This window comes from Asterias amurensis, chromosome 8 (assembly GCF_032118995.1).
Source record: "Asterias amurensis chromosome 8, ASM3211899v1".
NCBI lineage: Eukaryota > Metazoa > Echinodermata > Asteroidea > Forcipulatida > Asteriidae > Asterias > Asterias amurensis.
In genome coordinates, this window is record NC_092655.1 from 22,219,567 (window position 1) to 22,247,304 (window position 27,738).

Here is a 27,738-nt window from a genome sequence, read left to right on the forward strand (position 1 = left end):
AACTACTCTCCTATGCTCGTTACCAAGTCAATTTTTAAGTTAATATTTGTTTTGAGTAATAACCAAATGTGTACCTTCCCTTTAACACAAATATTGATTTTCTAATTTTGGGATGAATGTTCTGGACAGAATTTGATATTTTTGGGAAAGAAACTCTTGATTCTGAAGTTTAGGTTCCACAGAGTAAACCTCAGGACTACAAGCATGGGAGTAATGACCTCATGTCTTAGCGTGTAGACGCTTTGGGTTTAAATGCGCGAGTATCGTTTTCAGACGATCTTTAGAATGTGGATAAGTTAACCATCATCGATACGAGGGCATTGACATACATTAAGGGAGATTAAACTTTCAGAGCATGATACAAACCCAGAGTAGAGTCTTAGGTAGCGTAGTTGGGAAACTACACATTTTGTCCTGGTACTGAAAGAAGGCGATTGCCTCCCTGGCCATTGCCTTGGTGCCCTTGAAATACTCCAGTAGAAATTTACAATTTTCTTGCCAGGGGGGAAACTGCCTGTGTGACTTTGCTCTTTCAAAAACGAAACATACGGGCCTGAATGCTATATCTCTAATTTGGATTGATTATTATATGGTATTTTTAAGGAAGATGGGGTAGCCACTGAGTGTCATTATGGGAAAGCTAACAATGGTTTTGAAATCTTTCTGTTGTGAAACATTCACTCGAGTGCTGACAATTATTATTAGGCATAACAAAAATATATGTTATGTTGGCATAATGGCCCCCCCCCCAAAAAAAAAAAAAAAATGGTGGGTAGGTAGGTAGGTAGTGATTTTTCTTTTTTTCTTCCCTCCCAGCAATGAAAATTACATGTTTTCTAATTGTTTAAGTAGTACACATGGTAGTATACATGATAACAAAAGAAAACAAGGCTACACACAACAAATAGTATATTTTTAAACGCTTGATGACGTTTATTTTATTTTTGAGTCTTTAATAGATTTTAATCATTATATTTCTTCCCTTAAAAAAATAAAAATATCCAGGGCGGGCCGTATTTTTAGGGTAGGTCGGGTTACGCCATATAACTTTTTTAATTTTATGCCTTACTATTATTATTATTATTTTTTTACATTAACAAAGCTTATCATTCTGAGGCCAATCCTATAGAATATGTCTCCTGTTCAACAATTTTGTTTTTATTAAAATCAACTCTTTTTTATGCATCAAAAGTCATTATGCCCCCTGCAACATAGTTTGCACATAAAATGCACATTTATGTTTGTATATACAATTAAAAATCACAAAATTAAGTAATAAAACAGAAAGGCAGTGGACACTATTGGTAATTACTCAAAATAATTATTAGCATAAAACCTCACTTGGTAACGAGTAATGGGGAGAGGTTGATAGTATAAAATATTGTGAGAAATGGCTCCCTCTGAAGTGACGTAGTTTTCGAGAGAGAAGTAATATTCCACTAATTTGATTTCGAGACCTCAAGTTTAGAATTTGAGGTCTCGAAATCAAGCATCTGAAAGCACGCAACTTCGTGTGACAAGGGCCTTTTATTCTTTCATAGTTATCTCGCAACTCAGACGACCAATCAAGCTCAAATTTTCACCCGTTTGTTATTTTATGCATAACAAAAATATGTTGAGATACAGCAAGTGAGAGGACTGGATTTTGACAATTACCAATAGTGTCCAGTGTATTTAATTTAATGATTTGTGTAGCTCTGATTGCTTGTCACATCTAACAATGATCAGAACTTTAACTTCATGTTTCTAATTCTGAGTTTCGTTCTTGCCTTTGTTTGGAATGACAATGCCACGTCTTCACTTGACTTGCCATACTAGAAATTCACTGAAGTTATTTTTAAATTCATTTATTGTAGACTGGCAATTTTTCACAGGTCTTTGATCAGCAAATGACAACAACCCCCAGTAGAGTTCATCTATTTTGACTTCTCCAAAACCTAATGTATTTCTCGAAAGGTCTTGGAAATCAAAATTTGTGCAAAATCAAACTAATATTATACTTTTGTTTAACTTTTTGCTTGAATGCAAAAGGCCAATTAATAATACATGCCGGAGGGATAAGAGCAAATGCGCTACAACAAGAAACTCTTGGAAAAAAAGGTAGCTTATTTGCGGTTAAGAGTCAGCGACATTTGAATAGTGAAGCCAGGACTTTGTCTTATCGGGTGTTCACCTTGCGTAGACCACTCTCCATCAGCAACTATTAGTCCCAAGAATCTTAACCACCCCTCTCAATCATTAATGAAATTGTCCGCATGCATGATTTAGAGTCTTCCATTCCAAAAACGGGTTGGGTTGAATCAATGCACTCCCTCCCACTTTAAATTATTTACTAATTCATTATAAATAATTAATAACATCCCTCACGGACTTAGAAATGGATGTATTGACAAAGTAGCAGCTGATGGGAAAGTGGACTCATCCATTGTTAAATAGGGGAATGTTGGAGAGAGCGTACATCCGTTATGTTTTGAAAATGTGAACGACGCTTCCTGTTCTGTGTCGGTGATACTAAAGCTATTCGATATGAAACAAGCCAAGGATAGAAGAGTTGGTTTGTACTGTAGCCTACTTAGCTGACCTGCTTGTGTTGAAAGGTTTGCAGACATGGATTACCAGCTAATAGGCCATATGATTGTAATCAGTTTTGCATGGTTCCCGGGAATGCATTTAACAGATTTTTTTTTTTTTGCAGTGTTTTACAACTTATGACTCTGAATCTAACTGATAAGTAGCAGTTTTGTTCATACCAGTGTCGTATCATCTTAAAGTTCTTAATGTTCAAATATCTGGTTTCTAATTGAAGTATGAATAAGTTTGTAGCTTCTTTCGACATACTTAAACGTTCATACTTGAACTAGAGTGACATCCATACTTGACCTAGAGTGTCGTCCATCCTTGACCTAGTGTCATCCATACTTGACCTAGAGGGTCGTCCATCCTTGACCTAGTGTCATCCATACTTAACCTAGAGTGTACAATTTCTTTCAAACAAACTTCTGATAGTTAGAGAAGAGCAAACTTGTCAAAGCTTTAGCAATAAACCAAAGAGTCACAATGTCTTCTCGGAGGATATATGAAACTCTGTTTCTTAAAGACTTTAATCCACATGTTTCCCTTCCATCAATTTTGATTTATTTGTCCCTTTAATGAAGGCTCTCTTTACTTGATACTCTTTCTAGAAATCTGTTTGCAGATGCTCAACTCATCATGGAAATTCAAAGTAAAGTTGTACTTAATAGATGGATGTAAGATTAAGAATATTACTTTTGGTTTACCCATAAACACTGATGTGTGTTAGCACTGTATACTCAGTACTTTGCTGAGCTCTAGCTGTGGGTTCGAATCCCACTTGTGTAATATGCCTGTGATTTGTTTACAAAGTTGGAAACTTGTTGGAAACAAGAAATGAAGATCAACTTCATGTGCTTAAGACCTCTTTGGAGAAGTTGTGGCTCTGGGAGGAGCCAGTTTGGTCTTGACTTTTTTTGCTGGTATGTTATGGTCCTCTTCTGGAGAATGCCAACAACTTTTTGTATGAATTTCCAGCTCTTGTTGCAGACTTATGAGTGATTTTGATGCAAACTAGCATGAATTAAATACTTGTCCGGGTTTACCTGAAGTTTTTATCTGGGCGACTTTAGCTTCACTATTTAACATTGTGATGTTTTACAAAAAGAAATTCTGGGCTGGCATTAAATGCTGAAACTATCCTAAATCTTTCTACAGTAATGACTGTATGATACTATAGAGGATGGAAAACTGCTCATTGTTACAAGAGATTATAGTTTGAGAATCAAGGACTTTAAACCACCATTTTGTCACTTTTTCATCATTGTGATTGGAAATAGTTGAAAAGTGTGTTCAAAATGTATCAATCTGTTAATTTTGAGTAAAGAAAACAATCTTTACTGAGGCAGTGAATGATTGGTGACTATAAGTGCTTTATAACTTACTAAATTAAATAGAGATGTGTTTTTATATGATGGAAAAGCCAATGTAAATTAGATTATAAGATATTAATTTGCAATTTTTTGTGCTCCCCTATTTGGAATGAAAGAAGCTAACTTAAACAGCCTTTTTAGACCAGTCGACTGCTCTTCACGGGGGTGGTTAGTTTAGAGATTTTAGTTCAAGGCGTATTGACTCCTACAGTGTGGGTTTAAATCATTTTGTTTGTCTGAAATGTGTGAAGTCAGTGACTTAGATAATTTGCGTGCTTGTAGCAAGGGGATTTGTGGGTGTAAAAAAAATATATAAAGGCCCCGGGCATAAATCAGTGGGTTCTTGACTCCAAAGAGCCAAATTGTAAAATTAAATTCAGCGAGTTGGGGGCCCGTTTTCTAAAGAGCATGTTGACTTTTGTGTATGGCTCATACCTACAGGATTAACACTTCTCATAATGGGATTTCCATTGTGTTCATTGACGTTTGATAGAAAGGTAAAAAATGACAATAAATATCTTGGGAAAGCTATAGAGTGACACCCCTGTCTTGACAGTGGACTAGTCCAAGTTATCATGAAAGATAAAGGGTAGACTATTCCTATTGAGGGGGGAATATGATTATGGTAAACGAGCCTTAAATATAAAACTTGTTTATTTTTTTTCCTCTTTTGTAGCTGACTATCTTCTCATTAAAAACTCAACTCCCTTTGGATTTTTACGGTGTGTGACATTTCTTGCAAATCCCTGATGTGAATATAGTACAGACCCCTGTCCCCGGTTGACTTGCAGATTTTGCCTGCGACTGACGACCGAGCGGTCGTTGCAGAAGTCTGCCATTGACTATGGTAGCTGGTTGATGACCAAAGTCCGATCGTCCTCCTCAAATGCACTCCTGTAGCGTCTTTCCCGGACTTTCACCTCCCTCCATACTTTCCAGAGAGGTGACAGGGGAGCGTTCACCTTATCGTTTGAGATGAGCTTGTTTTATTTTCCCACCCTCTCTTTCCCTCTACCCTCTCTCATACACACAGATGTCCGCAATTCTATCTTTGAAAACCCCCCAAGCTAGCACTGAGCCAGTTATTTTTTTTATCTCTTCCTCAACTCATCAGTACACACTGGGTATCGTATTAGCATGGAATCAGGATTCTGAACTGGCGAATCTGGGTCAACGCATGCATGTAGGGATATGGAGTCGTACGAGGGGAAACCTGGGGACGTAATTCCATACCACATCCAACTTTCCCCCCCTTAGCCGTTGTCTTAAGAGTAGCCCGTTTGGACTCTCACAGATTCCTCCTTAGGTGGATAGACCTAGATTCTCTTCTCAGATTTTTTTCTTCTTCTATTTTTTTGGTGGGGCAAGTGTGTCATTCACCGCATTTCGAGCACAGTTGAGTGCAGGGAAGTGATAGACTCTTCCTTTCTAATTCTAAGTTAATAAAGCGTTGATTTGTTAACGTTGTTAATGAGATAATTAGTTGGGTTTTAACTAATGACTTATTGGCAAGATGATGTGTTGAATTTCTTAAGAAGACCATCCTGTATTCAGGGTTTGTGTCACTTGAACCTTCCCAATTGAGATATACCCCGTTTGGAACCCAATTCCTCCAGCAGCTTATTCTGTAGATATGATTTTTCTTTCATAACTTCTTTTTTAAATTCCACTGTGAACATACCTAGTTATATTGCAAATAGAAGGATTTGTAGTTAGGTTTATAAGTTGTGGAGTACCAGTGAATCTAGATGCTACATGTGTAGATGCAACACTGAAGTGGTTCGCCAGTGTAACAAAACAGCAGAAATAATTTGCCTGTCCCGTTGATTTAACAACACTTCCCATTCGAGTGTATAAAATCCCTCATGCAGAAATGCATCACTCTTGAGTTAAAACCAGAGTTGTATAACTAGGGCTTGGTCAGATTTTTACTTCAGTGTAACAAAACGGCAGAAATAATTTGCCATTCCTGTCGTTTTAACAACACTTCCCATTCGAGTGTATATACTCGTGCAGAAATGCGTCACTCTTTAGTTCATACCAGAGTTGTATATAGGGCTTGACCAGATTTTTACTTCAGTGTAACAAAACGGCAGAAATAATTTGCCATTCCCGTCGATTAAACAACACTTCCCATTAGTGTAGAGACCCCTCATGCAGAGAACGCATCACTCTTAAGTTCTTACCAGAGTTGTACAACTAGGGCTTGACCAGATTTTACTTTACTGTAACAAAACGGCAGAAATAATCTGCCATTCCCAATGATTTAACAACACTTCCCAATTGAGTGTGTTGAATCCCTCATGCAGAAACGCATCACTCTTTAGTTCTTACCAGAGTTGTACAACTAGGGCTTGACCAGATTTTTACTTCAGTGTGACAAAATGGCAGAAATAATCTGCCATTCCCAATGATTTAACAACACTTCCCAATTGAGTGTGTTGAATCCCTCAGGCAGAAATGCATCACTCTTTAGTTCATTATATAACTAGGGCTTGACCAGATTTTTACTTCAGTGTGACAAAATGGCAGAAATAATCTGCCATTCCCAATGATTTAACAACACTTCCCAATTGAGTGTGTTGAATCCCTCAGGCAGAAATACATCACTCTTTAATTCATTATATAACTAGGGCTTGACCAGATTTTTACTTCAGTGTGACAAAATGGCAGAAATAATCTGCCATTCCCAATGATTTAACAACACTTCCCAATTGAGTGTGTTGAATCCCTCAGGCAGAAATGCATCACTCTTTAGTTCATTATATAACTAGGGCTTGACCAGATTTTAACTTCAGTGTAACAAAACTGCAGAAGTAATTTGCCATTCCTTCCGATTTAACAACACCTCCCGTTTATATGTTTAGACTCACCATGCATAACCAGGGCTTGACCAGATTTCTACTTCAGTGTAACAAAACGGCAGAAATAATTTGCCATTCACGTTGACTTAAACAAAACTTCCCATCTGAGTGTATAGAATCCTTCATGCAGAAATGCATCCCTTTTTTTTTAGTTCATTGTATAACTAGGGCTTGACCACATTTCCAGATTTTTACTTCATCTCAACTAGATTATGGATAATGATTGCAGGTTGATGAACGCTCCGAAGGCGGGGGGGGGGGGTCGTTTGAGGAGGAAGAGGATCAACGTGACATTGTTCCCTCATTAAGTTACGGGTACCCTCTATGTTAAGGTAGCCTTAGGCTGACCTAGATAGCTGCGGTAGGGTGACAGTGTTCAGCGAGTCATTGATCGTTCCTAAACCCATCTTTCCCCTGAACCGTCGTCGTCTCCTCTAAAAAAAGAAAAAAGAAATGGTGGCCCGGTTATTTCACTGCTGCAGGAAAAACAGAGAGGGGTGTTCCATTTTTAAAAATGTTGAATACTGAGTGATCGGTTTCACCCGTATGGAATGGTATGGCCCAGTTTTTTTTTAAGTTCCGAAGTTCGTTGAACTCACTTTTTGACTGAAGTATTCATTAAAGTAAATGAGTGGTAATTTTTTACATGCTGAAAGGTTTAATTTTTAATTTCATTTCAAACTTGATTATAATTAGTCATTGTCAGTAATCCCTCGCAGTGGGTTTGAGTTGGCTGTTCTTTTTTTTTCTTTGACCGATTCCCAACTCCGAATTTGAAATTCATCATTCTGTCAGGATCTTAATTAATAATTTAATTGTTAATTAAAATTGTACTATCAGGGGAGATAAATTCAGGTTTTAAAATGTTGATGGTGATGTACGGCCACATATGGGAGTGACACAATGCCTTCCGTTTACACTGTCTTGTAGGTACCAATTGAATTGGACAAAGGCCAAATCTGGGACTCAAATTTATTTTGGCTTTGAATTGGTTTGAATGAATTGAAAGCATTTTTCCAACATTAATGTGGATCCAAAGTCAGAGGTCGTAAATAGTTCCATGGTGATCTGTGTACATATTCATTCAATAGAAGTATTGGTGCATTACAGAGGGAGAGTTTTTAGTGAAGGACAGACATTTGGTTGTTTAGACCCAAGCTAGTTTTTGTCTTATCCAGTAATAACCTAGGCAGTGGACACTATTGGTAATTACTCAAAATAATTATTAGCATAAAACCTAACTTGGTAACGAGTAATGGGGAGAGGTTGATAGTATGAAACATTGTGAGAAACGGCTCCCACTGAAGTAATTTTCCACAAATTTGATTTTCAAAGCTCATGTTTGGAATTTGAGGTCTCAAAATCAAGCATCTGAAAGCACACAACTTTGTGTGACAAGGATGTTTTTTCTTTCATAGTTATCTTGCAACTCTGACGACCAATCTAGCTCAAATTTTCACAGGTTTGTTATTTTATGCATATGTTGAGATACAGCAAGTGAGAAGACTGGTCTTTGACAATTACCAATAGTGTCCATGTCTTTAAAAGAAACTTGTTTCACTCCTTCTGACGATGACCAGAGTTTTCAGAACTTGAGAAGTCTCTAAAAAACTCTGATAAATCTACTTCTCGGTAGTAGAATATAATATAGCAAGACAGTTCTGTAAAGAACAAACTCTACCTGGCAAGTAGAAATGCGACATGGTGTTAACGCAAACCAAATATGATATTGATTTGATACTCTCAAATCAAATTGTCAAAAATACCAAACCTTCCTTGTCAAAAATGCTAAACTTTACTCAGAAGGTAGCACCAAACTGTTATCCGTCAAGCTATTTCACACTAATTCGCCCATTTGTTTCTCAAATTCAATCATTTATAAACTCATCAAGTCCTCCTGACGATGTCGTCCCCTTTAAACCTAATTATTTCTCCTGGTCACAAGAGTTAGATCAGAAGAGAGTGGACTATCCCGAGAGAAGCTGTCAGTGTCCTGACAGAGCCTCGGGTGGTGATCATACTAAGAAGGAGCAATTGACTATACCCCTCGACAGGGTTGAGTAGGGTTGAGGGCACGAGAGCTGGGTCATCCAGAGGTCACGGGAGGTCAGAGGACTTTTCTTGCACACCTTTACATGTCATGCACTGTTCTAAGGTGACTTTGTCATTCAATGAACTCAGTACGGAGTACAATGCCCTCTGCTTTCTGGCTTGTTTATGGACACTTTCAATTTTTTGTTGGGGGTGTGTGCAGGGGAAAAATTTAATGACGGGTTAATGATGTGGATTATAGTTTGTTTGTACTTTTCCTGAATTTGTCTTTGTGTTCTTAGATGATGTTTATAGTTATTTTTTTTATTTTGGTCTTGTTAGTCACGGTTAGAATTTTCACATTTTATGTGAAATAAAGCAAAGTGGTAGAGAAAATGGGGTAGACTGTCTGTGGTTTTCAACTGAGATTTAAGGAAAGTTTTGTTTTGGTTTCAAATTGTTTCCCCTTTTTGTTTGAGATTAATTTTAGTTTTCATCAGTTTAAATTTCCTTTTCTTAGTCTCTCACTCTGTATCACTTGCATCACCCCTCATGCAAAAATAGAAGAATCCATCCGGAAATTTAAAACACAATACAAGCATTTAATTTTTTTCTTCTGGTCAATGCCTTTAACTCATTGTAGGTTCTGATTAGCTTATTGTTTGTCATTTCTCGATCGAGAAGCAGTTGATATACTTATTATTGCTTCTTCTAGACCAAGGCTTGTTGTGTTTTCCCCGGCTGATGGTGCATATAGAACTGTGTCAATTAATGCCTGCAACAAGAGTTGGGCTTGGTAGATATAGGTCTGGTCTGTGAGAGTGAAGGATGAGGTTACATGCTTGAGGCTTGAATGCTATACATGAGTGATACTGCTTGGGTTTATTCTATGTCATATCGCACACACGCTGTCATTAGCTTGGATCCAGTTAGAATGTTTCATCAGAGCTGACCGGAATCCTGCCCCCCCCCCCTTTTTTTTTTTTTTTCAGAATTCCCCACGAACCATTTTGCAGGGATGAGATTTGTCAGTCTTTTATCTGATTTTAGACTTTTTATGTTGGCTTAGTGAAGAAAAACAGGCGATATTTTCCCTTCATATAAAGAAATGCTACTGTTTGGTCTACTTATGTAGTTCTGCGGATACTGCTCCCTAAAGTTCATCTGAATCTATAACTTCTTGGTTTACAAAAAGGTTGAAATGTCATCATTTTAAACAAGCCTTAGAATTTTGTACTCCAGTTTCAGACTTTTTTGTTTGCAATGACTCTAACCCCTGATTTTGGTTTCTGTGCTTGAAATTGATTCGCTATAACAGCATGATATTGAAAATTTTATTTATCAAAATGTTTAGGTTTATATGGGATTTTAGGCATTGTATAGTGAGGTATCAATATTTGGTTTGTGGTAACACCTTGTTTGTGTCTACTTTCCAGGTAGATTTTGTTCTTTAGAAAACTGTATTGCTTTATCTTCTACTACTGCGGAATAGAATTTTTAAATTCGGGAGACTTCTCAGTCCTGTAAAGAACTGTCCTGTGTTTTATTGTCAAGATTGGATAATTTATGTTATACTTTTGTGGTCAATAGTTTGATTCTATGATGTTATCATAAATCCAAACTTGTTAGTATTTTTGACAGGTATAACTCGCCCATTTCCTTTGTCTCTCCTTTCTTTATCGAAGAGAATCTTACAGTCTAAATCTGGCTGTTCTCTTACGATCCAAATTTGTTGGGCCCCCAACTCGCTGAATTTAGTTTGGAAGCAGTGTTTTTTTAATAATTTACATCAGATTTGTCTAAATGATATCCAACCCATGTTAATGTAGTAGTTTTCAAGAAAAATTGAGTGAAATATTTTCTCCTCATTGAACAGCAATTTAAACTTTAAAATAGGGCCTGTTTACTTCCTAAAAAGAGTTTGGTGATTAGTGAATTTCATGATGTAGTTCTATCAGTCACTCAAGAAATCATACTGACGTTGGGATTACCAAGGCATCAGCAAGATGCAATTTCGTTTGGTTTGGAAGACTTATTTGTTTGTTTGTTATACAGAATTTCAAAAACCTCAAAAAGCTGGGAAGGTCCAATGCAACACAAATCAGCAAGATACATTTTTGCTTGGTTTGAAAGACTTATTTGTTTATTTGATGTATATAATTTCAAAAACCTCCAAAAGCTTTGCATTTTGGGTTCAAACCATTAACAAAAAGGCAGGCACTGAGCGAGTTAAGGGATTGAAGAAGGGTGCAACCGAACTGCTGTATCGGATTGGACTGGATTTTAACTCAGTTTCCTTGTAAACCACTCACTGCATGAAATTCATCAAACTCTTTGACGTTGTCATGGCTTTGATGATGATTCATAAGCTAGGGGGTTTCCCTCCAATGGTGTGTGAACAAATCTCGCTCCACTGCCTTCAACAAAAAAAGTAAACAAACTATGAAAGTGAAGGGGTGAGTGAACTTTAGGATAACCGGTGGACGTTGGGTAAAAGACTCTCCGGTCATTGGGCTCATCTCAGCGCCACTCTACACCCTTAGACTGCTGTGTCTGTTTTCTTGAGTACTTTCACCCTCGGGCGTTCTCACCCACTCTGTCTGCCCCCATACTATGCACTTGAATGAACTGACCTCCTTTACTGCCAGTTCACTTATGGAATCCTCCATTGTATGAATAGGGGAGGATTCTTGCTCTTTAGAACTCACTGTCCTCTGGTGGACAGAACTGATCCATCAGTGACTGACAGGGGGTCTAGTTTCCATTATCAATTACACACTAAAGGAACAAGTTTGTTCTAAATCACCAGTCTAATAATTGGGGTCACTGTACTGTTAAAGGGTAACTTGTTTCTTCCTCCATGATTTGAAACAGCAAGTAGTCTAATTCCTAGACTTGAACTAATGACTTAATATCACAAATCAAGCTTTTTGTTAGTAGTACCAGTCTAAAGAAAAATTGCAACACAATATATCGATAAACAATGTTTTATTAATTGAACTGTAGTGTGTTTCGCTGGGAAAGTTGACATTTTGTGTCATAACTTCCACACAAATCCAAGAGTTATGAAAGTAAAAGCTTGTCAAGTTTTGGGATGTGCCCCCTTTCATCATACCAAAAGTAGAAGATTTTATGTTTTCTTCCATTAAGCTGTGTACAAATCGTGCCTGCAGGATCGTCCAAGCTCTGTGGCTCTTTTATAAACATGTGACATCACAGGTCACATCATCTATATATTTTACTTTCACAAAGTAAAAATTTGAATTCGAGAGATTACTCACAGCTCTGAAAAGAACTGTACTGCTTATTAACTACTACCTTATTAAAGGAACACGTTGCCTTGGATCGGTCGAGTTGGTCTTTGAAAAGCGTCCTATAACCGTTTGTTATAAAATTGATACGGTTAGAAAGATGTTGTATAAGTAGAATACAATGATCTACACAAATATGCCTCGAAATTGCGTGGTTTTCGTATTACCTCGTCGACAAACACGGTCGGTGGGTACTTTCTGTTCGACACAAAACACAAACTTCCACAGATTTACATGAAACTTACATGGTTTAAAGATAATGATGGTTGAAAGATTCCCTTTAAATAATACTTGCCGAGGTGCTATAGTTTTTGAGAAACTACTCTCCTGAAAACATTGCTCTGTGAAAAAGTATGATAGCACCAAACACAAGAAATATAAAAGTGCTTGGTTTGTAAGCAAAACTGTCACCTCAAATTTGTGTCTAAATATTTGTTACTTTTTAATAATAAATAAATAAAAATTATTATTGGTCTATTAATGAGTATAAATTTGGTTTGCTGTTACACCATGTGTGTCTGTATTTGCCAGGTAGATGTTCTTTAAAGGAACATGGTGCCTTGGATCGGACGAGTTGGTCTATAAAAAGCATTTGTAACTGTTTGTTATGAGATGCATATGGTTATAACGATGTTTTAAAAGTAGAATACAATGATCCACACAAAATGCCTCGAAATTGCACGGTTTTCCTTTTACTTTGCGAACTAACATGGTCGGCCAAATTTGCCTCGAAATTGCACAGTGTTCCTTTTACTTTGCGAACTAACACAGTTGGCCATTTATGGGAGTCAACCCATAAATGGCCGACCCTGTTAGTTGACTTGGTTAAAGGAAAACCGTGCAATTTTGAGGCATGTTTGTGTGGATCATTGTAATCTACTTTTACAACATTTTTCTACCCAAATGCATATCATAACAAACGGTTACAAATGCTTTTCAAAGACCAACTTGACCGATCCAAGGCAACGTGTTCCTTTAAAGAACTGTCTTGCTTTAAATTCTACTACTGAGGAGTAGATTTTCAGAATTTGGGAGACTTCTCAGTTCTGAAAAGAACTGTCCTGTTTATAAACTACTACCTGTGCAGGTGGCAGAAAATCGGCCGGGCCTACTACTTTACTTATAGGATCATTATTAACTTTACTACCGCCGGAGCGAGTTCTTAATTGGTCTAAACATTTTGACTAGCTTGCTCTAGTCATCGTCAGGAGATTAATGGAGCTTACCGGTTATATTACTGTTTTGTCTGACAGGTTCAGCCTGCTAGTGAAATGGAATATCCCAAACCTGTTATAAAATACTATCAGTGATCACTAGGGGTTATTCCATTTTATCAAATAAGGGGTGAAAAATTCACGAGCTACAAAAGCTTTGCTTTGCCTGTTACCATATGGGTTCTTTTGTTGCTCAAAGTGCATTGATTTTGTACACAATTTCTAAAATCGTATAAAACCAAAACAGAGGAGGGCTGACTGAAATTCAGACTTTACTGACGTTATTTACATTTGAGTTTTCCCTTTTTATTACAATACTTGTTTGTCACGGATTATTAACCACAGCTCATTCGACATTTATCTACTCAAAGAATGCAAAAGGAGAACAAAAAAAGAAAACGGGGCAAAAAACCAGGTGATTAAAATTGATTACCCCCTTGAATGTAGAATGGATCAGTCCAACCTGTGGCTTGTCCATTGAATACATGCCTTGTATGGAGTAACTTCAGAGACTGGTGCATGGTGCTGAAGCATGTCCGCTGATAAACCAAGCTTTTTTTTTTTTTGCTTTTTTTTTTAGTCTCTCTTCTTTTTATGTCCGTGTAGAATAGAGTCAATGTTATTTCCGGAGTTCTTTGAACCTACCGATAGTACAGTGTTAGGTTCACCTAAGGAGCCTGACTGGCAATTGACCAGCCAAACCATGGGAAAAGTACAACAAACGGCGAGGCTGGAATTAGATGATAGAACGCCTAGTAATGATGCTGTCAGTAAAAGATGAAGGGATGGGATTATTAAAAATCAACATGTATTTGGTGTGATGTTTGCTTTCGCAACATCCAGCAATATCTACAAATAGAATTATGGGTTGATGTTTTTTTCTTTAAAGCTTGCTACAGTTGGTGCATACAGTAGTAGCTCACGGGGATTGCTTCACATTCATTTAATAAAACCGAGTTTGGTCACAAATCATGAAATTATTAGTTTTAACAATGTGGCAGATTTGATCAAAATTCTTAATGTGAAGTTCCTCATACCCATTCAGAGTACCAAACAACGTTGAATGTTTTTTATTTTGAAATTTTGTTTTGGTAATTACCCAGTTGTACTGGATTATTAAGAAATAATGAGACAGCAATCTACATAACACATATACGTGGCAGTGGAAATTGTTTTGTTTTTCAGGGTACCATTATATACACAGGTAATTAATTTTTCTGTATTTTTGGGGTGGAATGAATTTGATACATATTTTGGGCGTCAGTGACTAAAAAAAAATTGTTTTTTTAAATATAATGGTACTAATTATACAGAAATAACCTGTGGAGCTGTGGATAGTTCATTGACGTGTCAAATAGTGTTCTTTTTATGGGTTTGAAAGATTGGTGATTGACAGTGTGTATTTAATTAAAGTTATTAATTTTATGAGTATTGAATGAATAATTGAATTGTTTTACTTTTAATCTAACACAGCCTATCACTCGGCAATATACAGTTGGCAGTAGTAGCAGCTATCATGAGAGCTTCCATTTCAAAGAATTCATCTTTCTGGAAAAGAAATTCATATTTTGTCATTTCATTTTGAGGAAAGGGAAATGCTCATTCATATAAATACTTAAAAAAATAAGGCCAGTCACTGTTGTAGAAATCGATCTCAATAAGAATTCTTTTAATATTGTTCTTCAGTAAAAAAAATTCACAGGTTAGTTTTTTTAGATGTTTCGTTCCAGAAAACTTTATATTTTTGGGGGGATTTATGAAACAAACAATACTCATCCCATTTCAATTGATATAATTAAGAACCACGCAAGATCCAAAATGATGTTTTTTGTTTTGTTTTTGTCCATAAAGTTAGGTGGCCAGGAATTTTAGGGTAAGATAGGAGGTTGCAGGGTACACCTTAGTGGTGTTGGAAACTCGATTTGACCCCCTTGTTGTTGAATTTTAGTGAGTGTTGCCTTTACAATTTTAGGGGTAAGATAGGAGGTTGCAGGGTACACCTTAGTGGTATTGGAAACTCGGTTCGACCCCCTTGTTGTTGAATTTTGGCGATTGTTGCCTTTATAATTTTAGGGGTAAGATAGGGGGTTGCAGGGTACACCTTAGTGGTGTTGGAAACTCGATTTGACCCCCTTGTTGTTGAATTTTAGTGAGTGCTGCCTTTACAGACTGCAGTCTTTGGACGTATGGTTTACTCTTATATAAAAGCTTACGCTGCCTTTAAAATTCTATACCCATGTCAAACCTGCTATTCAGCTGTACAGTATGACGTTAATTTCCAAAATTGACACTTCCTTTGTAAAAGCCCAGAGGGTTTCCTTGCAATAAGTAGACAACGTGTATCTCCCCTGGGCTAGTAATGCTATAGGCCCAACAAACAGTACACTGTGGTTGACTGGCCTGAGACACTGGACAAAGCAGACCGTTCCATTCTTGTACAAGGGTGTGTTTATTTAAGTAAATATTGTTGTGAAGAGGTGGGTGAGCTTTGGTGGAAAAACTTCCCTTTTTAATTCATTATTTCAACTTTCCTTTTTAATTCATTTAATTCACTTTATTGTGGAAGGAACTCTGTATTTATATTGTCTTTGAAGACTCTGTTTTATATGCATATACATGTATTACAATGTTTGTCACTTATTTGTGTGTTTTTTACCCCATGAAATTCAAATACACACTAAACTTCACCTCTTTGTCAAATAGTCTGCACCGCTCTTTTAACCTACCATGATTGTAATCCATACAACAAAATGTTTTGTTAGCTCAGTCCATTACTCAAACAGGGGTGGATGGAAATGTCATTTCTGATAATAGACATCCATAGTAAAGAGTTTGTATTATTGGTGAGATGTTGATGTACAGTGACACCAATCAAACTAAATTACGAGTGGAAGTGATGGCCTGAAATCCAGCTTAATACCAAAGTTCACTGAGAACTAGGGTATGGGTTTCAGATTAGTTGGAGCCAAGGTGAATTATTTGCGATTATTGTTGCATTGGAACGAGCATTAAAGTAGGACATGAACCGAACAATACTAATATCATTTTATTGTTATTATTTTTTGCCAAAAATAGTTAATGGCCTGACGTTTATTAACGTTTATTAACTATTTTTTGCATTTATACTCCCGGTCCATTTGGTTGGTAAGTTGTTTTGCAACAGCTAACTCTATTTTCTCATCGCTATTATTTTTTATTATTTTTATATGTTTCTGCTGGTATCAAGACCAATTGTGCCTCATCAGTGAAACTAAGTCACTGTAGCTCGCAAGCCTGAAGAAACTTGAAAACAAGGGGGCTTGCTATTTAAGCCCTTAAAAACCAGGGTTAACCCCTAGCAACTCTGCCATAGTAAGTGTTCTTGGTTCTTTTACCTGAAAATCACAGAGCAATGTTTTCAGGAGAGTCGCGTAAATCCATTGTGAAAAATATTCAAAAATAGTTTCGTCTCACTAAGATGAAAAAATGTTTTGTGAAATTGTTTAATGCACTACTCAAAAACAACAGCACCTCAGCAAGTAATATTTTAAAGGGAAGCTTTCTACCATCATTTTCTTCAAACCATGTAATTTTTTATGTACATCTGTTGACTTTGTTTTGTGTCACACAAAAAGTACCCAAACGTCTCTTTAGCAAAGAGGAATGGATAGTCATGGCTTATGGTGATGTTGGTGAACACTAAATACACTGGTGGCTTACAAACTCCATGTTTTAGGTAATGCATCCAATCACCCTAATGCTTAGAATAAAAGGCAACAACATTTTCCAAGTGCCACCCTCCAGAGTCCAGACTCATTTCTAGTTAAAGGCCCTGGGTGGATTTTACAAAGAATTAAGACTAGTCTTGTCTCGAGTTTAACTTGTCCTAACTTAGGACTAGCCTTAAGTTTTAATATCTCCTAGGACTAGTCCTAAGCCAGGACTATGGTCCCAACTCTTGGACACCTTTGGTTATTCTTGAACACAAGTTTTCTCACTTGGTGTATCCCAACATATGCATAAAATAACAAACCTGTGAAAATTTGGACTCAATTGGTCATTGAAGTGTCGAGAGAATAATGAAAGAAAAAACAACCTTGTTGAGCAAATTTGTGTGCTTTCTCGTATGCCTAAATAAAAGGCTTCAGACCTAAAGTAGTTTAATATTTGAGTGAGAAATTACCTCTTTCCCAAAAACTATGTTACTTCAGAGGGAGCCTTTTCTCACAATGTTTTATACTATCAATAACTCTCCATTGCTCGTTACCAAGTAGGTTTTATGTTAACAATTATTTTGAGTAATTACCAATAGTGTCCAGTGCCTTTGAAGGCAGTGGACACTATTGGTAATTACTTTAAAAAAAGGCAATGGACACTATTGGTAACTACTCAAAATAATTGTTAGCGTAAGGTTTGTTACAGGTTTGTTATTTTATGCACATGTATTGTTGAGATACACCAAGTGAGAATACTGGTCTTTGACAATTACCAATAGTGTCCAGTGTCTTTAATGGATCTTTCCTTCAACTGAACCAGTACTTTATAAAAGGGCAGACGGCACCATCATTATCTAAAGACCTTTTTCTCCATCTTCCTTTTTTATTCCGTAATTAAATGCATCCCCTGTCTATACACCCTGATGCTGAGGTGATTGTCGGCTTCAGGTTTTCTCGTCATCGTTAAAGGAACACGTTGCCTTGGATCGGTCGAGATGGTCTTTGAAAAGAGTTTGTAACCATTTGTTATAAAATGCATGGGTAGAAAGATGTTGTAAAAGTAGAATACAATGATCCACACAAACATACCTCTAAATTGCACGGTTTTCCTAATACCTCGTCGACTAACATGGTCGGCCATTTATGGGAGTCAATAAATGGCCGACCTTGTTAGTTCGCACAGTTAAAGGAAAACCACGCAATTTCGAGACAAGTTTGTGTGGATCATTGTATTCTACTTTTAAAACATCTTTCCAACCATCTGCATTTTATTTAAAAAACTGTTACGAACGCTTTGTATAGACCAACTCGTCCGATTGAATGCAACGTGTTCCTTTAATAATTTCTAAACTGAAATGGAGTCAACTTGTCTAGGTTGTGCTACGCATTAATTATGCCATGTCATAATTCCATGCCATCAAACCAATGGCGCCATTATTAATAGTAATCATCTTATTTGTTTAATTGACAAGAAGTAGAAATGTTAATTGTCATGATTAATTTTTTTTTCTGTAGTCATTTATTAAATACTAATGGAATTGCGCACCATGTTGTCATGGATACAAGTCTAGCACACAAATTTGCTAAAACAGAAAAGAACCAAGTTACCAGCCAAAATTGTATTAAGTTTACATTGTTAATAATAAAAAATAACCCGTTTTCATATAGCGCTTTTCAAACCTGGAGGGAGTCCCAAAGCGCTTCACATTATTACCCCTGGTCACTGGGCCTTAAATCACTCCTTAAACCATCTCAGCTTAAAACAGCTTCATGAATTTGAGTCCTGCTGGCAAACAAGTTTATTTTGTTGTTTTAAAAAATAATTGACGGAAATTTCAGTTAATCCAGATGTAGATGTTTTAAACAGTAGAAAGTGCACAACGAGACATAAAAACATCCTATAGGGTGATGTTTTAAAACTATTTTTAAATAGTTTAGAAATGACAATCTTTATACAGTTTAAGTTATGTCCAATTCTGTGAACATTTGTATTTTCCTGCTAATGTAGAGTGTCAATTTATTTGTTGATTGATCAAAATTTGTGAATTGTCAAAAAAGATAGCAAGAGATATCTTTCATCGAAACTCAGTCTTTTAGTCTGTTTGTCTTTTTAGCCGATAAAGAAAACTCACAACCAAATATTTTGAGAAAATAGAATTAGCTGTTGCAAATCGCTTACAAACCAAAATGACCTACATGTATGGTGTAAATAAAAAACATAGCAGAGTCTTGTCAATAAGCCTTTGAAAAAGACTCTTCTAGGGTCGAAACGTCAGGCCATTAACTATTTTGTGCAACAAACTATTCTAGATTAGTCCCCCATAGTCCTTGGCTCAGCTCAGATGTGATTTACTATATTTATTTTTACTATTTGTTTCTTCTTTTCTATGGAGTCTTTTTGATGTAAGGTGATCTCCGCATGGAGAAACGATGATAAATTTTTATGAGCGTGAACAACGTGCCAAACAGCTGAACCGGCCAATGGAGTCGCTAATTGCTTAATAAGACAAGGTCAAAGGGTCTCCCTCTCAACAAGAAATAAAAAAAGAACGATGACCCTTAGCTGTGAACATCACCCAATCACTGACATTATGACAGTGACGGTGTTTAAAATCTCAGGGATTAACGTATAGTATCCCCTAAAAGTGCAACAGATATGAAGCGAAACTACAACTCTACAGAACAACAGCCTGAAAAAAAGTGCAACCATCGGGTCAATTGAACTTTTCAGGGCTAGGCACCTGGTGTTGCACTTTCCTTGACAATCATTTGTGCTTTTATTAGTCACTAACAACAACAAAAGTACATGATCTTGTCTATTGTGAGATAAGTCTTTGTATCCACCTACATTCTGCACTCTAAAGGCTTCTGTGAACTGCTAGGGCGTGTCATTGTTTGTAATTAGCGCAGTTTCTTTTCCGTGGTCTGGTGGGAGGGGGGGGGGGTAAGTAATAGCCTGATACATCAGGGATAGTATGTATGAGGAACATCATGGGGAATTACTTGATGTTTTGTTGGGTTGTCATGTCGTCTGTTGAACATCTATGATTGATTGAGGACGAGGCATTGTTGGATAATGGTGAATTTATCTAGGAATGATCTAAAGCTGTCACCGAAACAGCGACTACGGCTACAGCTAGATTTCCGTGTCATTTTGCGTTGGGGTATGTCCTTAGCAACACCCTTAGCAACAGCCATAGTCGTAGTTGTAGCAGCCTGTTAGACTTTGACCAATCACTGTGTGAGTTGAATTGGATTAGTTTTGATTGGCCAAGTGCCTAGGAAATAACAGGCGATAAATACAAAATATGAGATAAATGTTCTCTTTTTCCCAAAACAGCTTAGATGTGAGACTGTTTTTTTCTCGTATTGTTCCAGTCTCGTAACAAATTCTCTAAAAGTTTTGAGCTACAATCTTGTGGACTTTCCCCCAAATTCGAGTTCTGTAGACAGCGAAACCACATTCAAGATTTAGTGTATACATGTAAAGTGTAGGTTCCCCCTCTCAATTTCAGCAAAACTAAATTCAGTTTCAGTTACTCGCAAAAAATGTTACCCACATTTCCTGACATCATTCGAGCTAGTTTATTTAAGCTGCTAGTCTTTCAGTTTTGTTTTCATACACACATGATTTTGTTCTTTTCATTCGGGTTTGTTTCAGTTTCATTTATAGACATTCAAGACTACATTTTTCACCGTTCTTCAGTTAAATTTCTTCTAACATTATTTATAATTGATGAAACTGAATAGTTGACCAGCCTCTTCCTGTTGGCTTTTGGCGAAATGGAACGATCTTTGCAACCCAATGAATTTGAATGATCTAAGTTGACCAGTGAACGCTGAACTGTTGAAATTGAATTATTCCGTTTGACTGTGGAGTGCTAATGCAATTGATCATTCATTGCCGAAATAAAATCGAATGAGTGTTGAGCTTATTGAGTTGTCGTTCAAATTTGTCAAGAATACCTAGACACATCATGATAGGCAAGCAGCCGTACTGGACATGCTGGGTGTTATTTTGCCAAAAAAGGTTAACAATTTCATGGCTCTGCTTACTGTAAGCAAATATTCGGCCCTTACGGAAACAGGGAATTCCGCACTTGCACCAAGCGTTTTTCACAGGTTTGCAGGGAATTTTTGCTTGTGCATTTGTGACTCAGCTAGCGTGGAAATTCGGCCTTTGCAGTAAGCGGCTAAAGGTGACTGTAAGCGCAGAATTCGGCGGTAAAGCAGAGCCATGAAATTGGGCCCTGACATTTTGACCCTTGCAGTGTCTTTCTCGAAGGCTAAACAACACATTAACTATGATAAGCTTTGAGTGTAACATAAACAGTGGGAGGGGATGTCATTTGGATAATGAATTTCCTAACAGGATATATTTAAAGACACTGAACTATTGGTAATTGTCAAAGACCAGTCTTCTCACTCGGTGTATCTCAACATATGCACACACAAAAAAAAGCTAATAAAATTTGAACTCAATTGGTCGGCGAAGTTGCGAGATAATAATGGAAGAAAAAACACCCTGGTCACACGAAGTTGTGTGCTTTGAGATGCTTGGTTTCGGGACCTAATTCTGAGGTCTCGAAATCAAATTCCTGGAAAATTACTTCTTTCTCAAAAACTTGTTACCTCAGAGAGAGCTGTTTCTCACAATGTTCTATACTATCAACAGCTCTCCATTGCTTGTCACCAAGTAAATTTTTATTCTGACAATTATTTTGAGTAATTACCAATAGTGTCCACTGCCTTTAAAATAAGCATTTATCTCTTCCATGATAATTCCTACATACAGACAGAAACCATTGTTGAACAAGGGACTCTGTACTTTTGGCTCAAACCAAACTACGACAAAATAATTAATAATTCAAGGTTAAATTACTCTACCCTGACAACATAAAAGAGTTTCCATTGAGTCATTAACTTTAAATTCTAAACAAATAAAAAAGAAATTAAAAAAGTGACATCACATTTTCAATTTTGTTTGACCTCGACTGCTTCATGCGTTAAATTGGTTCTCATCACTGAATAAAAGATATTGTAAATTCTGTCTACCAGGATATTTTTTTTTATGCCAATCTCTCTATCGAACCCAGCAACTTGAAAAGAATGGTTTTAATTGTGTTGTTTGTTAGTCATTTACTGGGGTAGCTTGAACAAACAGTTGTGTAGTGATAATCTATTTCTCTGATGTGTAATAACAGTAGGGTTAAGCTGCAACCAATGGACCAATCCATTAGGCTCCGCCCACGGCACACGTGTGAGCAAAAAGAAAACGTGAGCCTCTCCAATGCCATTCTGCACAACTCTGTCGCGCGCGTCAAGCATACACGAACGCATGTCAGACTTTATTTTGTCGGACTTTTGGTTGCGCAATGGGTTATGATTGGTCAAAATGCAATGGGGCGGTCAGCTTAATGGATTGGTCTTTTTGCAACCAATGGACCGATCCATAAGGCTCCGCCCACGGCGCACGTGTGAGCAAAAAAAAAAGTGAGCCTCTCCATTGCCATTCTGCACAACTCTGTCGCGCGCGTCAAGCATACACGAACGCATGTCAGACTTTATTTTGTCGGACTTTTGGTTGCGCAATGGGTTATGATTGGTCAAAATGCAATGGGGCGGTCAGCTTAATGGATTGGTCTTTTTGAATTGAACAGAAGATGTTGGTGACCACAATGGATTTTTAAACCCTTTTGTTTATTTTAGTGATAAATCAATCAGACACATCACTTGTTCACCCCCCCCCCCCTCAAAAAAAAAAAATATGAGTCTGATTTTGATTTTTAACTTTGTTGCCTTGGGAAAAATCAGAAACTGGGATTAAACAACCTGAAAAAGTCTATTAAAGCCTACACCATGTGAATAAGTAGGTCAGCCCCTATACTTAAAAAATATGTTAAAAGTTTTTCCCCAAGGACCAAATGAAAGTGTCGTGGCCTAGTCGGGCAAACAGCACCAAACTCGAGCAGAGTGTGGGTTCGAATCCCGATCGTAGCACTTGTGTCCTTAAGCGAGACACTTAACCAGTGTTTCATCCTTCGGATGGGATGTAAAGCTGTAGGTTCTGTGTGTTGTTGAAAAAAACTATCAACGCACGTAAAAGACACTTATCGCAACGCGAAGGGGTATGCCCCGGTGTGTCTGGCAGTACGACTATCTTCAATTATGAAGGCTACACTAGAAAGGAAGAAAGAAAGAAATTATAATTTCGCTAAGAGAAGGGGGTTCGCCTGTGATTTCTTTCACAGAACTCGGGAAAGTACTGAGTACACAGTTCCAACACACACATCAGTTCATATGGATAGGACCAGAACAAATATTCTTTATCCTGATGCAAATTAAACATCTATTAAATGTTTTATTTTGTTTGCTAGATGCTGATGGTATACCTGCTATGCGGTTAGAGGAGATTGCCGAGAGGGCTTCAGACTTGGCTTACGGCAAACAAGATAAAGGACCCTACCAGAGCTTCAGGTTAGTACGGCAATCTCCTGGATTATCCTACTTAGTATGTGTCCATACCAGGGGCCAATTTCATTAAGCCTGTAATCATTCAAACTTGCTAAGCACAGAGAAATATCGCTTAACAGAAACTGATTACCAGCTAAAAGTCCATAAAGTGTTTGCCAATCCCAGTTTTCTGATTTATAGAAATAGCTGGACCAAAGAAAATTTTGTTTGTGACGCCATTTGCAAGGGGTTTATATTTAGTCATTTTATGTCATGCCAGTAACTCGTTGATAATGCTCAGACATTTAGGATCTGCATTGAGTGTTGGTCTACTGCCCTCTTGTGTTTTTAAAGTTAACAATTGAAAAGTGAATCCATAGATTTCCGCCTTTGAAATAACCCACTGCACCCGCCGCACTTGCCGTGGCGCCCTGTGCTTTTGCTTTGGTGCCCTATGCAATGTTCCAGTACAATTTTTCCACATAGAAATGCCCCGTTATACCAAAAAAATTGCTGTGCCCCGTCAAGACTGAAATTCTAGGTCTGTATTATTTGATTTTCAGAGAGTCTTTGGTGAAATCGATGGTCATCATGAGTAAGATCAGCAAAGCTGTACAAGAAGGAGAATACGACTCCAATGTACCTCCAGATAAGGTAATCTAACAGCCATTCTGATTGGTTTAAAATCTTGAGGCTGATGTCTGATCCAATAAGTGATGGTGATATATCAGATGAGGTAATCTAACAGCCATTCTGATTGGTTTAAAGTCTTGAGGCTGATGTTTGATCCAATAAGCGATGGTGATATATCAGATAAGGTAATCTAACAGCCATTCTGATTGGTTTAAAGTCTTGAGGCTGATGTTTGATCCAATAAGCGATGGTGATATATCAGATAAGGTAATCTAACAGCCATTCTGATTGGTTTAAAATCTTGAGGCTGATGTCTGATCCAATAAGTGATGGGGTAATCTAACAGTGGTGCTGATTTTTTTGAAATCTTGAGGCTGATAAGTTTGATTCTATGAGTGATGATGAGATCAGATGAGGTTATCTAACAGTCTTTCTGATTGGTTTAAAATCTTGAGGCTGATAAGTTTGATCCAATAAGTAATGGCAATAGATTGGTTTGTTGTGTTGTATTTATTTAGGATTAGTACACTGGAAAACAACAAGTAAATTAACTTTTTGAAATGTTTTGAACATCTTAAATTCCCCATTCGCATTTCATTTGCTAAGCTTTTAGGGCAAGTTTTTTCTTATTTTTTTTGGTTTTATTCACAGACATTTTGAATCATGCTCACAGTCACACAGTGCTCTATAAATTAATTTGTTTTAAAGGCAGTGGACAATTGTTAATTACTCAAAATAATTATTAGCATAAAACCTTTCTTGGTAACGAGTAATAGGGAGAGGTTGATAGTATAAAACATTGTGAGAAATGGCTCCCTCTGAAGTGATGTAGTTTTCAAGAAAGAAGTAATTTTCCATGAATTTGATTTTGAGACCTCAGATTTAGAATATGACGTCTCAAGATCAAGCTTCTGAAAGCACTCAACTTCATGTGACCAAGGGTGTTTTTTCTTCCATTAATATCTCGCAAGTTCGACGACCAACTGAGCTCAAATTTTCACAGGTTTGTTGTTTTATGCATATGTGGAGATACACCAAGTGAGAAGACTGGTCTTTGACAATTACCAGAAGTGTCCAGTGTCTTTAAAGCAAAGTATACCTTCGTTTTGACATGAACCATTTCATATCTCAAAAATGCGACCACCTTTTGAAATGAAATTTTCACAAGTTAGTATTGTACATGTATAGGGCCTATAAATACATGTTAGATTAAAGGAACACATTGCCTTGGATCTTTCGAGTTGGTCTATTAAAAGCATTTGTAACCTTTTTTTATATAAAATGCTTATGGTTGGAAAGATGTTTTAAAAGTAGAGTTCAATGATTCACACAAATTTGCCTCGAAATTGCGTGGTTTTCCTTTTACTGTGCAAACTAACATGGGCGGCCATTTCTGGGAGTAAAATATTTGACTCCCATAAATGGCCGACAGTGTTAGTCGACAAGGTAAAAGGAAAACCATGCAATTTCGAGGAATGTTTGTGTGGATCATTGTGTTCTACTTTTAAAACATCTTTCCAACCATATGCATTTTATAACTAACGGTTACAAACGCTTTTCAAAGACCAACTCGACCGATCTAAGGCAACGTGCTAATTTTTATACCATCCGCCCGGGTAATAGTTAATAAGCAGGAAAGTTCTTTTCAGAACTGAGAAGTCTCCCGAACACCCGAAAAATCTACTCCGTGGTAGTAGAATAAAGAAAGACAGTTCTCTAAGAACAAACTCTACCTGGCAAGTAGATTCACACATGGTCTTAGCAAAAACCAAATATATATTGATACCTCACCATGCAATGCCTCAAATCATATATTCATATACATGTACAACTTACATGTATTATCCTTACACTATTAAATTGAGATCAGAGTCGATGACCTGCGATGTGTCGGTTGTCCTGACACTGCGTTTATTGACCTAACTGTCTCGGTATGCCCTCTAGCCCCCGTACACTAAGATGTCAAATTAATAATTCACATGATAGTCACGCTGAAAAATCAAAGGCGAACTAATAATTTCTTTGAAGCTAGCGCAGGTGTCGTCAGTGGGTGGTCTTATTGAAGCATCTGTCAGGTTTCTCATGATCAAACGTCTTCCTTGATCTAGGGCAAATTTTAGATGATAATTTAGAGGCACTGGACACGTTTGGTAATTGTCAAAGACCAGGGGCCAATTTCATAGCGCTGCTAAGCACAAAAATTTGCTTAGCATGAAATTTTGGCCTTGATAAAAACAGAATTTCCAACCAAATTTCCACAAGGTTTTGAGGATAAACAAACAACAGTTGAATACAAGAAACAAGCAATATATGCAAAAAATGGAATTATGGTTGGTAATCCTGTTTTTATCAAGGAAGAAATTTCATGCTAAGCAAAGTTGTGTGCTTAGCAGCGCTATGAAATAGGGCCCAGTATTCTCACTTGGTGTATCCCAACATATGCATAAAATAACAAACCAAATTTGCAATGCAAGAGAGTAATAAAGGGCAAAAAACTTGTAAGCACTACTTATTGTGCTTTCAGATGCATAATAAAAGGCTTCAGCTGAAGTCTTTTATATTATTTGAGTGAGAAATTACCTCTATTTTAAAAAATAGGTTACTTCAGCGGAGCGATTTCTCACAATATATTACACTATCAACAGCTCTCCATTGTTTGTTACCAAGTAAGTTTTTATTCTAACAATTATTTTGAGTAATTACCAATAGTGTCCAGTGCCTTTAAGTAGATATTATAGCCGGATTGGGTCAAGGTCACCCAATCTCTTCCTTGATTATTTTTATTACCAAGGCCAAGGATTTTTCTTCTTAATCGTGGCAGGAGAATATTAAGGTGATAATTGGATTTGCAGGGAAGGGATATGATGTTTATGATTAGATAAATTAACTGCCAATCTGTTTTTCTAAATGGTTATCACAGGTGCAACCTCCAATAGCTAGACGAGCCGCTAAGGTCAAGTCGGAGATCTGTGATTCCGAAGGTCTTGGCCACAAGTTGGAACTAAAGGAGAGTGAGTTGAAGGAGCTGAAGAGACAGCTGAAATTAAAGGTTTGTTTGTCGTAAACAGTTTGAGCCTAATGATGTCAGATAATCATAATACTAATACAGAATACTAGTTTGGTTTGACACTATTCCTGGACCCAATTTCATATAGCTGCACAACAAAATAATGCTTACCACAATAAGGTTACCAACCAAACTACCATGCCTTTTGTACAATTTGTGACTGGTGTCCTTCATATTTCTGCTTAGCAGACTAATGTTAAACAATATTTTCTGCTTTTAAAACAGGCCTGTGAAATCTCCGCTTTAAAGCGGATATCCGTATTTTTATTGATCAGGACGATTTTTTTTTTTTTTTTTTTTTCCTTTAATTTTTTCTAATGCCATGCCTTATATAAACTTGGCAACAATAATGTACAACTACAATAATGTGAGATACGCCTAGTTACTGGATTCATGGGGTGCTCCAATTCGACAAGCGTAAAATGCGTGACGCCCGCTTATTTGACATCACACGATCATTCTTACATCATGTAGTGTTTAAGCTCTTTTTTTAAGGGTCCACTCACAGGCCTGTTATTAGCAGCTC

The 27,738-nt window shown here is 37.1% G+C and overlaps 1 protein-coding gene across 6 annotated transcripts in view; it reads left to right on the plus strand.

Annotated features, from left to right (window-relative positions):
• The window catches only part of LOC139941087 (dynactin subunit 1-like), a 344,631-nt gene that overhangs the window by 44,325 nt on the left and 272,568 nt on the right, over positions 1-27,738 (plus strand). For all 6 annotated transcript variants that reach the window (XR_011786532.1, XM_071937510.1, XM_071937511.1 and 3 more), the window contains 3 exons: positions 23,437-23,536; positions 24,076-24,166; positions 27,066-27,194. Coding sequence is in view for 5 of the 6 variants with exons in the window: in XM_071937510.1 (XP_071793611.1) it covers positions 23,437-23,536; positions 24,076-24,166; positions 27,066-27,194 (320 nt within the window). In the remaining variant the exon portion in view is untranslated. The remainder of the gene's footprint in view (positions 1-23,436; positions 23,537-24,075; positions 24,167-27,065; positions 27,195-27,738) is intronic.